The following is a 14,231-nucleotide window of genomic DNA, read 5'->3' as shown; positions in this document are numbered from 1 at the left end:
CCTCCAAGATGGGCCTTCCTGCCACTGCCTTCTCTTCTGTACCTAAGTCATGTTACCTGGACAGAAATGTATGTGGCACACAACCTTCCTTCATACTGTACAAACCTGAGCAGCCTTCATAATGATTTCATCTAAATCATCTCATTTTCTTTGTCTGAGATTTCCTCCCACTCCTCCAAGTGGGAAGAAGATCACTGTGGACTGTTTCATACCCTGGAAGGCTGCTGCTTCAACCATTACCCCATGCTTTCGTCTGCATCTATCCACTGACAGCAAAAGCTGCAGACAGGCTGCCTGCTCAAACATGAAATGAATGATTAAAGTAGTGATTCTGAACACGACAGTGAATGGCATTTCCAGTGTTTAACCTCCCAGAATGGTCAAAAAATTCAGTGCTTATTTCTGAATAACAGCTTTTACAGTTATCTGGGTTTTTTTACAAACCATTCCTGTCTCAACACTGAACTTATCCCTTTAAGCTTCTCTCCTGAGTGCATGAGAGTGGTTCAGTAGTACATAACAGAATCACTTGCTGCAAAGGCAGCTTACTACCCTCAAAAGATAGGGAAAGATTTGTGTAATAATACTTTAAAGATAAAACACCTACTCTGTGTAAGTGTGTGTCTAGGTTCCAGTTTCAAGTAACCCAATTCATGTTATAAATGAGGCATGTTATAAATGCCCAAGTAAGAAGAGACTTTACATATACTTTGGTAACCTTTTTGAAAAGAATTGGAATTGAAGAGCACTAGTGAAACAGCTAGACAGGAAGTGATTACTACTACTATTGGTTACTCCAGCTTTAACTAGCTCCACATCTATTAGTTGTCTCTGAAACTTCATGCCATTATTGTCTCTCTTTTTGAGACATGGACATTTGGACAATTATTGGATGGACAATTTATTTATTTCCACAGAAAATATTTACATGAGTCACTGCCATTCTGTCGCAGTTTTTTATCCTAATATGGAGAAATGCCTTTCCAGTTTGAAAAGTGCCTTACAGAGGAAACACTTTGTGAAAACCACCTTTTGGCATGTGTTATATCACACTGGGTGACTGCTTTTGGGTGTATCTGATGGAAGCATTTTGGTAAGGAATACACAACTCAAAGAGGATATGATATTTTCTTTTTCAAGTTCTAAACTTCTGTTTAGAACACAATGAAATTAATTAAAACACAAAGCTGAAGAAAGATTTTCAAGCTGTTTCAGGAATTACTACAAGTTTAGCTGGCTAATACAAAGAGAAAGCTTCTGTCTCACCTCCAAGTAATTTATCACTTTGAGAGGCCTACATTCATATACTTCCTTTGCATTTCTGTTAACTACAGCATTCAGAATTTCTTTCAAATCAGAAATTCCATAATATGGCAGACAATTTGCCATCCCTTCTATTTCCAGATGACTTTCTGCAGCCGAAACACCTGAAAATACAAAAACAAAACAGTAATTCATGCACTGCTTTGATTTCTATTCTATAGCAATTCACAGAAAATTAAACTGATGCAAAGTAATTTAGTACTTTAGTCCAATACAATTAGGAAACTTTTTTGTTCCTCCCTTGGAATGAAAAGCATTTATTTGCACAATGTTTCATTATGATGATGTGTGTTTATTCACATCACAAATGTCTCAGCTTACATTAATCCAAATCCTAGCTGGCACCGTTTAATGCTTAAAACATTTGCAGCATTCCTAGTATTGAGCACAGCTTTAATTAAAGCTTCTGTGACTTTAATTAAACATACATAAAATTAAAGTTGAAGCTAGCAATAAAACACAATTTGGTTTGAAAAAATTAAAACAGTGTTGGCACTATTTCCTATGTAAGTGGTTTAAACATCTGTAGAGTTCAAATAACAAATCTGGATTCTATTGAAATAAAAAGCAGGTTTTTTTCCTAGCACATCTGAGGAAAAACTCAAACCCATAAAACTAGAGGCTCTGTGACTGAGTGAGTTCATTTTATCATTCATATGGTATCACTGTTGGAGCAGGTAACACTCTGAGTAGGAATGATGAATAAAAAATTAAACAGCCTTTCTCACAGAGTGTCTATTCAAGCACTGAGGTATATATGATTTTCCTTCTTATTCACATTTCAGGAAAGAAAACTGATTGAAGTTGTTCCGATATAGCAACATTTTTTTCCATGCTAGTTAGAATAGAAGCAAGTTCTCTGGTGGTCAGGCTCACATATTCTCATTCAGACTATCCTCTCATTCATCTTGTGTGCATCTGAGAAATCTCAGCCCAACCTGCACAGCTACCTTTGCTTTTCCTCCCCTACAGGCCTACACAAGTACAAACTTTCACAAAGACATAGAAAAACTGAATTACTAATGAAAATAAATCCACTCTCGTGTAATGGCTCCAGGTAGGATAAATTACCTTCAGCTCAAGTCATAAATGGTTTTTGTAAAGTCAAAAGAGCTGGAGACAAATAGATTGCTCCATGGTGGATTAAACTAACAAACTCTCACAACGGATAATTCCTGTTCCTAATCCAAACAAAAACATGAAATATTTCAGAAGTGAGAGAAAATATATAATCGTAAGTCAGCTAGATGTACTTTCATTACTGGTAGAATGAAGCTGAGTTATCCATGTCCAGGCACTATCTGACAGTCATTAAATAAGATGAACAGGATAACTGTGCAGGTTGAAACTTTTCCTAAATATGGGTGTGTCACTGGGTAAATAATGCTCTTGGGCTTCTTTAAGCTTCATGGCATGAGATACTTTGACCAAGGGGAATCTGATATAGGGAATAGTCCCTCATCACCCCTCCTCCCAAAAATCACATAACCTTCTTCCAGCTATGTAATAAACACTGCTTTACATCTGAAACCTTATTTCGCTTTTCACCCAGCATTGTCTTCCTTCTCTTTTTCAAGCTGCTTTTCCTGAATCACAGACAGCAAGCAGAGACATATTTTTATATAATACTGTAAACCTGTGTTCAGATTCAGCTTAAAGCAAAATGTTAAATTATATGAAAGTTTTCCAGATATAAAGGTGAGAAAAGATCATGTACTATGCTAATATTTCCCCATGGGCAAGCCTGTCAGTAAAGGACAGGAGGAGAAGATAAAGTCACTTTTTAAAATCTCCTTCAGATATTTTCTCTTAATTTTTGTCCTATTTTTGATTTAATTACAGATTAGATTTGAGGAACTATTCCAGACCATTTGATTATGCTGCTTTCTCTCTAAAATTAGAAATAATTACTCCTCTATTTGCTACCAAAGACAGGACACAAACTTCTTAAAGTTTCAGGTATTTAGACACTCAGTTTATAGACCTGTATTTCCTGTACTTCCTTTTAAAATTTTAAAATTTAAAATTTTATGACAGTGAGGTTCTGAATTTGCAAAACATTTCCTCATATACTCTTCAGCTTCACCAACAGCCATTGCTCCATCTGCAAATTCTGACAGCCAGATTTGGCTTCACCAATTTCCTATTTCATCTGAAAGTCAAAGTGGGCTTGAAAGAGTTTAACATAAGAACAAACAATACAAACCCTGGCTAAGGGAGGTTTATTTCTTTGGTATTTCCGTTTGTGTGCCACTCTCCTTTTCTGCTAACATTCTTTAAACCACAAAGTAGTCCTGTTGCATGCTGATTAACAAGTATTTATCTGCAAGTCTCTGCAGGAACTCTGATATTGGCAACATTTGATGATTCAAGCAGATGTCCAAGCCTCAATGTACTTGTAAATTTTTGACAAAATAGGATTTTTGAGTATTCAAACAGCACTTCTCAAACAGTTGCCATAGTAGTTTCTCTGAAATATTTTGCAACTTCCAAGGAAAGTGTTTCCATGAACAAATAAACTAGCTTTCAAATGAGTAAAAATGTGGATTTCTCATTGTTACAAATTTCACCTTTCTCCTTCCAAATGAAGCATTTACAATCATCTTTGGATAATTCCTTCTTGATGGCCAGGAAAAACTGTGCCCTTCCAGCTGCCACCTAGATTAGGTGACACTGTAACACTGACTATCTCCCAGTCTATGGTCAAATCAAAATGAAATTAAATTGCAGCATGGTTTTGCACTGGTGGATTACAAGAGCTGAGGCAGTTTATACCACCAGGAACAATGGGTTATTTACCTATTACTCCTCTTTGAGGCCCTTCTTTGGACATATTTGTGGTGACTGCATGGGGCAGATAGTTCTACCCTAAAAGCCTGCCTTGGAGCATGGCCCAAGACCCAGCATTGATACAATACCAGCTAAGGTGTGTTCCTTGGTCTCAGTTCCTCTCCAGCCAAGAATTCCCATCTCTCTCTAGGCATTTCCCAAAGGCAAACAGACAGATGTGCAGTGAAGGCACTTATAATAAATACATCATAAGAAGAACTGGACAGAAAGTAATCCATCTTACTTCTTGAAGTGTTCCCTGCACGTAGGGGTCACTGTGAGCAAACAAATGCCTGGCAGGTCCCAGAACACTGAGTATTAAGTAATTTGCCTTATTAAGTAAAAGCAAACAGACTGCTCTCCCAAAGGTAGCATCACTTGAAGCCTCTGTAAGGCCAGAACATGAGGGGGTGGGAGGGCAGTGGAAGACAGACTGGAGCTCAGCGTCACAGCTTTGCAAATTACAACAACTGGCACATTCCACAAAGAAACCATTGATTTTGCCTAACTGACACACTGACAGCAAGAAGTGTTTTCTTGGCTATTTCACAACATGTTTTTCACTGTGAGCTATCCAGAGAAAAATCTAGTTGAATACTCCTTAGACTGATGAGCAGTTAATATTAAGAGAAACAGAGAGACAATACAAAGATCTTAGCCTACCAAAAACATGAAGCAGATGAGACACTTCCAAAATCTAGGATACTTGGAACAACTCTGGCTGCAGTCATATAGAGTCTCTGAAGAGAGTAAAGGTAGATTACCTTTCTGTCTTCTAGCAAGAACACATTCAAAAGGCAGACTTACTCTCAAATGAAACAACAGGCAAGCAAGGCCTCCAACTCCCACTCTTACAAAAATTAACATCCAAAGGTGCATTTGTGAAAATAAAGATGTTTCAGGTGCTTTCCCACCAAAATGGCAGAACAAGAACAAAACTCCATGTGGAACTGAGTTCTTTCCAGGAAATAAGCAGCTAATTAGACCTTTCAAAAACCTACAAGGAGTAGTGTATCTAGTGCCACATGGTGTCATGGGGTTCAGAGCAAGGCCTGTGAGAAAGACTCCTGGTAAATTATGAAAGTAAATAAAGCTCAGAACCACTCCACTAGATAAAAGGTATTGGCCATTAAAGAACAGAGTTTACTTCTATGAATTCTAAGCACCACAAGGAGATAATATTCAGTTACTCAGTATCAATCCCAAGATTAATGCAAGATTAATGAATGAATTATTTTTATCCTATGAATGACACTGCCCCTAGTATGTCAACCAAGTAAGAAAAAATTAATACTTTCTGGGTGAGTTCTTTTTCAAGTAAGAAACCATAAGAATTAAAATCTTCATTAAAAGTCCCTCTGTGCACAAGCTAAGATTCTGAACTGCAATGAAGCATTTTTAAAGAAGATCAGTTGATATGCAAACCTAATGCAACAAAGGAATTACTGGTCACCTTCCAAATAAAGGCAGCTCCTCAGGGTTTTTTTTTCAAATAAATAAGCAGTCAGTTTTGCAAAACACCCCAACACCACAAGGAAACAAGGAATAAACCTATGGTCCTATTTTTAAATTTAAATCATTTTAGTAATGCCTAGAGAGGCTACCTGGAAGAGAAGCTAGACAGAGTTAAAGGAATAAAGTAGGAATTTATTAAGAGACCTTCAAAGGATACACCTTGGGCAGTACAAGAGCCTGGTTGTGGCTCTAGCCAAGATGGATCCTGAGTCACAAGTTTTCACACTTTTATAAGTTTTAGTCCATTTAAATATTGGGGTTAATTGTTCAATTACAGCTTCAGGTTAAAAAGTCTTATTCTCCCAGATTGTTCTCCTCAATTTGCTATTGTTTACGCTTTTTGGGCCTGAAGCTGCAATGGTGTCCTTGGTTCTCAGGCTGGAAAAAGATTGTTATGTCTGACTAAACTGTGAGGAGAACTTGCTCCCACTTTATATGAAGTTTAGAGTTACACACTAAGGCAGTACAGAACATGAAAAATATGAAAGCTAAAGCTTAAGGCATCAATAGTTTTCTAGAAAACTGTCCTAGTGGGGTGCACAAACCAAAGGCAAGAGGTCCAGTGTTCCAAGTTAGCATCTGGGTATTATGAGTAGACTTAACATATGGTATTGAGCAGCAATACTCTGGGTCCTTTTCTTTGGTAGAAGAATATCTGTAAAGATTTAAACAAATAATCAGTGCAACCTACTAGACTGACAGTCCTCTTAATAAACCACCATGGGTCAAGGAAGGCCTCCTCTATGATTAAAACATCTGAATGTCAAATTGGAGCAGCTGCATTTCCTTTGCTTTTGTTTTGGGAGGTATCTTAGAGCTATGATGGCATCACAGACTTATTTGCATGGATCAACAGAACAGCTTGTTATTTTTCAAAAAGAAATTACTAGAAATACCACTTGCACATTGAAATTCAAATCTTAATAAATCAATCAATTAATCAATCAATCAATCAATTTGCTTGTGATGTAAGAGGATCTCTCTGTCAGAAAAAAAAAATTCTACTACAGAAAATAAAACTCTTCACTCAGGATGAAAAAGGAAGGCATGCATATTAACGAGTGCTAATAAGTATCTATTAATGAGAAATCAATCAGCAGTCAGAAAGGAATATCTATTATGACCATATCAGGGCTGAAGTCCCAGAGGAAAACACAGACTTCTGAATATGCTGCATCAGACCCTGGCAGAGACAAAGAGCTGATAGTTCAGTTCAGCTGAGAAACAGCAAATACTAGGACTGATCCAATGAATCCAAAAAGATAGGAAAAAATTAGTTACAAAGGTTGTGTGCACAGAGAATGGCATTTTGGTGTGCTCCTATGGATGCTGCTAAGGAGAAACTCTCCAGTTACTGTGGGTTAATGGCACATTTCCATTCTAGGACCTCTCCACAGCAAGCATCATCCACCGTGCAAAGCAGGAACCTCTGGCCCAAAAAACTGACAATGTATCCTGAAGAAACAAAACTTTTCTGAAGGAAATTTTAGTTCAAAAACATCAGGATGCCTCTCTTTCAGGATGTGTCTGAATTTCAACCCCACAAAAACAGAAAGTGAATACAGACAGTGAAAAAAGGTAATGCTTCTAATAAGGATTGTGAAAGATGTTTTATGAAACAAACTGGTTCTTTCAGATCCTACAAAATACTCAGGTCTGAGTGGGACAAATCACTCCTGATATAGAGAAGTCCCCTTCTGTAAAGATTATACAAGAATCTATGAATTAACCTTAGACTTCATAGTGAAATTCCCAGAGAAGTACACATTAGGAATTTTAAAAAGTAATACCTGTGTGACTAAAAATCAACTCTAATAAGTATTTGTAGAAGACAGTGTATTTCAGGGACAAGTTTAAGAAAAAGAGAAACTAATTAAGAAGAAATCCTCGCATCAGCTGGAAAAAAGCTGGGAAGAAGAAAGAAATTCCATTTGTTTGCTGGTATTTCTACCTTCATCTACAGTGGCATGCTCTTTTAATAAAAACGGCTGTAACTGCTATAATGTCATCAGCAGAAGCTTATAAACATCACTGACAAGACTCATGTTATTAACTTTTCAGTCAAGTAGTTAAAATAGAAAAGTAGGACAAAGAACTGAATTAGATTCCCATTCTTTACTGGGCTATTCCTATGGTTCATCAACCTCCACAGTGCATACAAAGCACTTTCACTAACTGTAAACCAAACCAGAACAGTTTCCTTGAGGTTCCATTTTCTTAAATTTACATCTTCGGAACACAGGATGGGAAGACTATGTCCCAGTTACTGTGTCAAGTCCTGTGTTATTATTGTGTTACAATGCTGCTCTTAAACTAAGCAAGCTGTCTTAAAAGTAGTTTGCCATTAGGCTTTGGCCAAGACAGCCACTTTTGTTCACAGTAGCTAGTATGGGCTGGTTTGGATTTGTGCAGGAAACAGTGCTGGTAAGACAGGGATGTTTTGTTAGAGCTGAGCAGGGCTTACACAGCACCAAGGCTCTCCTGCTCCTCACCCCACCCCAGCAGAGAGGAGGCTGGGGGTGCACAGGGAGCTGGGAGGGGACACAGCTGGGCAGCTGACCCAAGGGACATCCCAGACCATGTGGCACCAAGCTCATAGAGCTTGGGGAGGGAGAAGGAAGTGGAATGCTGTGATGATGTCTGTCCTCCCAAAAGACCATTCCATGGGATGGAGCCCAGCTTTTCTGGAGACAGGTGAACGCCTGCCTGCCCATGGGAAGCAGTGAAAGAATTCCTTTTTCTGTTTCATTTCTGTACACAACTCTTGCTTTACCTGTTAAATGGTCTTTATATCTCAACCCACAAGTTTTCTCACTTTTACCCTTCCAGTTCTCTCCCCCAGCCCACTGAGAGGGGAGTGAATGAGTGGCTGTGGGGGGCTGAGCTGCTGGCTGTGGTTTAACCATGAGACATCTGCAGTACTACAAGACTGGTCAACAACTTTCTGTTGTTGCTTGGAAATAAACTAGAAATTAAACTCTTCATCCAGGATGAAAAATTATTTATCTAAAAATTTTCACATTCAATTTATTCACATCTAGTTTACATTAACTAGATTTTGAGCAAATTTAGAATATCAGGAGGTAAAAAAAAGTTGGTGAGCAGAAGTGCTAAGCTACAATCCCTCTCTCCCATATTTGCCTAAGGACATATCATAGACCTCTTCAGCTTTTGATTTGCTTGTCTGAGTAAATCATGTAGCAGCAGCCTCTTACAGTACATGCTTTATTTCCCTAACCATTCACTCCATGATTATTATCAAGATTAATATTAGCACCTCTTCTACTAAGGTGTTGGTATTTATGCAGAGATTTAGTCAGTCAGAAGGAAGTTTCCCTGTTTTTGCTGTGCATGATCCAGTAAGGAAAACAGCTTTGGCTCAGTTCTTCACAAGAGCCAGCCTCTGAGTGAAGGAGTTGGTCTACATCCCTTTTTTGTAGCTACCCTTAAAAGATCCCATATGTTACAGTACATCTGTCATCACTGTACATATGTGGGGATCTGTAACACATGAAGCTATAGCATTTCTAACAGCTCTTATGGCCAATCTTCTCCCTGAGCTGTCAGCTAGGTGCTACCCCCAAGGAAGCTTGCTTTTCTTGGAATTCTGCTATAGAATTCGTGATCTGCAGAACCTCCACTGGGTCACCCCTGTGTTTCCAGCACATCCTAGAAAACATTCTTCAGAAAGATGTAAAGACCTTTGAGTTCTCTTGATAAAGTAAAAGAAAAAATCTATGAAATGCATTTTTCTGTGATCAATAGAGAGGTATTGAAAAGTATACTCCTTCAAAATGTATTCAGATCAAACTCTGAGAAAAGGTGTGGTGATCCTTTGACCATCTCTTTGCTGATCCCTTTGGGCTCTGGGTTACAATTTTAATAGAAAAGTATAACATCAACCAGGATTCAGCTCCTTACTGGATCTCCTTAATGCTCAGCAGTACAGGAGTAGTCAGCTAAAGCACATACTTGCAGAAGGTGCCTGGGCTCAGGAATTCCTGTCAGTTTAATCTAAATTATATTAGAATGGCAATTAAGGATATGGGCATTGAGCATTTTGAGAAAAGAAGACAGATTTGAGGAAAACATGCATTTCAGAGCATTCTTTGAAATACTATTTAAGTTTTCTCTTCAGTCATCAGTTTCCATTACTCAATGTTCTGTGGGGAAGATTACATTCTCTGCCAAGAAGTAAAATCTCAATGGTAAGGAAAGCAGAATGCTAGGTGCTTTAAAAGACAAGGTAATGCAGAATAACATGATACACATTAACAATAATTTAAATCATTAAATCACAGGAAGCAAGCTCCAATGAAACTAATGGTTTTTAAAACCATCATACCTTCTATCACTTTTATCTGGAATCCATTTGCTACAAGCCTTGGATCTGACAAATAACCTGATCCATGGAAACTCTGGTAATTCTTCTGCATTTTACAAAGAGCAGCCATATACTGAGATCCACCAAGAAGACTGAAAAAAAAAATCCCCAAGTGTTAAAAAACAACATCCCTTATGTGAAAATTGCAAGTGTGCAAAAACCACTGAAAAAGATATCAAGTGATAAGGAGTCATCAAGATTTTATAAAGTATTTTGGAAAAGCAATTGTTTAAAGAAACAAAATGAGAACTATTCACTTATCTTAGTGAGGGGACTGAGCTTAGGCATACAGTAATAATAATTCTATCAGCCATTTCCTAATTCTTGGAGGAAAATCAGTTAAAGTTGTGAAAACGTGTAGAATTTAATTTTCTTCCAGGGGAGGAAATTTGTATTTGATGCACTACCACGGAAACTGGTCAAAGATCATACTTATTTCAACTAGAATAAGACCAAGTGCGCTCAGTACTACAAGATCAAAGTATAAAACCCAAAACTCTGTTTTAATAGCTAAGTGAGTGCACAAATAAGCCCAGCATTAGCAAACAGGGCCTTGCCAGAGTTTACTGTAAATAGTTATCAACCGATGTTTCAAGTAATATATACATTTTTGCTCAATAGTACTATACCTGTCTGTTAACACAATTGGATTGTCCAGTTTCTCTACTGGAAGCTTATGGTTCATCAATAATCTCTTACACAGCAGGGCCTCTTCCAGTCTATATGGATTTAGCAACTTGACATTTTTTTCAGTAGCAAGTATCCAGACATCAGGAAAACTCTGACGACGGATCAGGAAAAGCTCATGCTCATCTGAAACATTTCTCTCTTGTCTCTGAAGGTGACGTCTACAGGAACTCAGAGAAAAAGGCACTGTCACAATTTTCACAGGCTGTTCCAGTTTCCCCTTCTTTTCAATCTGGTTATGAAATATCTTGTCAAGCTTCTGCTGGTCAGATGCAGAACTCTTCAGCTTGGCTTTGTGTTTTTCTGTCTCCTTTGCTGGTCGGTGCATTGGCTGTGCATTGGCTTTCTTGACCTCTCTGTTGTACCGTTCCTGGTCCTTAGTGGCTTTTATTTCATAACTTGAAGGAGAAAACAAACCAGTAGCATCAGCAGATGAAAAGCTCCAGACCTTAACCCCTAACACACTACAGCAGAAGGAAAGGTAACCATTTCAAGAGCCAAGAACCACATGCATGGTCCATTCAAGTACCCACATCAACACGCTGCCAACTGTGATGAAGATGGTGACGGTACCTCTATTACATCACATCTTGAACAAAAGCTGGAAATTTTCCTTCAAGACAGCCAGCAAAACCTCAATTACTGTAAGGGAGAGGAACTATTACTCTAAGGAACAGAGTGCATCATGTAAAGACCTACAGCAAGGTTCTTTTCACCTCAGTCCCTTGTTTGATTTGCAATCAAATACAGAGTTTTGGAAGGAGTTTTTTGTCATAGGCACATCCAGCTCAATTCACCAAGTAGTTTAAGCTTCTAGAGCTCTACAGCCTTGCAGGGGAGGCCATGGGGCCAGCAGGACTTTGGAGCGTGAATAATTTCCCAAGCCCCAGGTCTTACTTACTTAAAAGCGTATTTGATTTCAAATGGCCTAAAATTAGCCAGATGAAGTGTAAGAATAGAGGATATGGATGATTATCACAGAAATCTGTAAGTAATAATCAATCTTAGAAATTTTTCAAAAGCAGTCAATAAAAAGGTACTCCTAAATGCTGTCTAAATGGTTAAAACATTACTACATACTAAACCTCTACAACATGAATCGATTCTTAATGAGTTTATAAATGTCAGTGAGATAACTAAACTTTTATAGGTCCCACGTTTATGCTTGTCTACTGCTTAAGAATTTTACTTTCCTGAAAGCAAAGGTTGTGATTTGCTGAACTCCCTCTTTTTGCCCTTACTTGATAGTCTGAATTCTAGAAGGTAATTCAAACCAGTCTAATCTTCAATTAAAACAAAACCAAAAAAAAGCAGTACTATCATATGTTAGTATTGGAAATAAGTATTTTAGCTGGTCATATTTATTTATTGCTACTTGCTGGAACAGTTTGATTCAATTATGTGTATGCACGCTGGAAAATTAAGGTCAACAAAAGGGTCACCATTTGCAATTAATTATGATGTGCTAGCACTCACATATGGTACCAATATTTAGTTAACTAAAAAAGTCAGCTTAAATAGTTTCTTGCAATAAATCACGTCCTAGAAAATATGGAGCAAACATTAAGATAAAAAACATCTGCTCCTTTTAAAATGAATGGATGAAATCACTTGAACAAAATTTTTTTTAATCCCAAATTCATTTACAGCTTTGACCAGATCAGTAAATACTTTGTTTTGAATAGACCTAACTGTAATACAGGAAAATATTTAAGTGTAGGTGAATTGAGCCTTCAGTGATCACTGATAATCCAAAATGAAAACACTTCCAAACAAACTCCAACTTGCCTGTCAGTTTAGGCTACCACCAGAAAAATTCTAGTCTTACAAACTTTGATTGTGAGCATCTTCCAAATTCATACACATCAATATCAGTGATTTGCCCAGAACCAAAGAAAAACTGCAGATTTACAAACTATGAGGGAAGAACACTTTTGCCTTTCTGAAAATCCTTCCATGGAGGAACATATAATCAACAAGTGCTACAAGAACAGCGTTTCTCTGCTTTTTGAATTAAGACTGCAAATTCAGCATCTTTTTCTGATGCTTCAAAACCTAAAGACATGAAAATTTGCAAAATTGGATGTAAGCAGAGAGTGGAAGAGTAGAATGAAGTCTAGTTTCAAAGGCAGCTTTGGTTTAACTAGAAAAATGGACCAATGATATATTCTTTCCCCCTTGCAATGTAAACCCAAACAAAATAATAAGCATACTAAGAAACCCCTTTTAATGTATGTCCCTCAGCCCTTATAAGACAAATAATCTGAATTTGAGTATTAGTTGCAAACTCTGACAGCAAAGACCATGCTACCTGAAAAAATATTTCTCCCAAGGTACAAATCTACTCATGAAGAATTACTGCAGAGTGCTGACAAGGTGATTTGTTAGTCCCATGACAATGTGTGCAACTTTGAACCTTTCCTACACCTTCAGGGTAACTACTCCTGCCACTGTTATGGCATTTAGAGTGATTTTTCCCACTCCCACCTGAGCCCGATATTCAGGAAACATGAAGGCCAGAAACACATGCAAGCTGTATTAAGTAAGAGGCGAGTGACTGCAAGGAATGAAATCCTTTGCAAAGCAGGGGGATATGTGATGCTGCCAGCACGGACATGCACGGAGCTTTCCTCCTCTATTATAACCTAAAGACCATAACATTTGACATTCCGGTTGTGCAATAAATGCTGGCTTGTTTTGAAAAGGCCATCCTGTGTCACTACGAGACATCTGGTGCTTGTACTACTCCCAAAAGGGATTTAAATTAATTGAGACCCGATGGAGGGGCCACAGAGAGAAACAGAGATGCTGAAACCATTGCACAAGGCAGGACTGTATCACAGAAGGATGAAGGAGTGGAGCCCAGGCAATGTGGGGTTGTGCCAGCATGATGCATGAAGTAGAGCTGTGGCACTCGGCTGCCCTGATCTATTTACATTTGTTGTTACCTCTAGGTGGCCCAATTTACCCAGAGTACCTGGAGGCAAGACTCATGCTCTCTGCCACAAGTCCTTCTGGATTGCTGCTCTGCAGGAAAAGTTGTCTGTGTATCTCCTCCTATTTGCTATTCTCTGAGGCAATTTTAAACCATAAATGTGGAAAGGTAAACCAAAGCTGGTATCTATAGATACAACTAGTGGTGAATTCTTCATTTCCTTCAACAGCCATGGGACTCAATTCTACATATAAGGAAAATATATATACACTGTGTGTAATATATTGCATTCAGTCCCACATATAAGGAAAACTTGATTACCAGAGAGGTCTCCTTCCTGAACTAATGCAAAGTTAATCTGTAGGCACACTCTTTAACATAACAGTTGTACCAGGAAAGCAACCATGAAATCTCAAAAGCTAAAGCAGAGCAAATTAAAATTTTCTGAAACAGCTGGCAGAACCTTTTGTTTCATTTCATTGAAAGCATGAATATAATTGTAATAAATTTCTACTATTAGATTAGTATTTCTGCTTATGCAGAGATGGGCAAAACACT

At 38.0% G+C, this 14,231-nt stretch overlaps 1 protein-coding gene across 3 annotated transcripts in view; it reads right to left on the bottom strand.

Moving 5' to 3' along the window:
- Positions 1-14,231, bottom strand: part of PMS1 (PMS1 homolog 1, mismatch repair system component) — a 44,082-nt gene that overhangs the window by 912 nt on the left and 28,939 nt on the right. For all 3 annotated transcript variants that reach the window (XM_058027497.1, XM_058027496.1, XM_058027498.1), the window contains 3 exons: positions 10,681-11,136; positions 10,013-10,143; positions 1,267-1,427 (listed from right to left, as the gene is read on the bottom strand). In XM_058027497.1, coding sequence (XP_057883480.1) covers positions 1,267-1,427; positions 10,013-10,143; positions 10,681-11,136 — 748 coding nt within the window. The remainder of the gene's footprint in view (positions 1-1,266; positions 1,428-10,012; positions 10,144-10,680; positions 11,137-14,231) is intronic.

Source organism: Melospiza georgiana, chromosome 7 (assembly GCF_028018845.1).
Source record: "Melospiza georgiana isolate bMelGeo1 chromosome 7, bMelGeo1.pri, whole genome shotgun sequence".
Classification (NCBI taxonomy): Eukaryota; Metazoa; Chordata; class Aves; order Passeriformes; family Passerellidae; genus Melospiza; species Melospiza georgiana.
The sequence above is the reverse complement of the archived record's forward strand: the minus strand, read 5'-3'. Positions and strand labels throughout refer to the sequence as shown.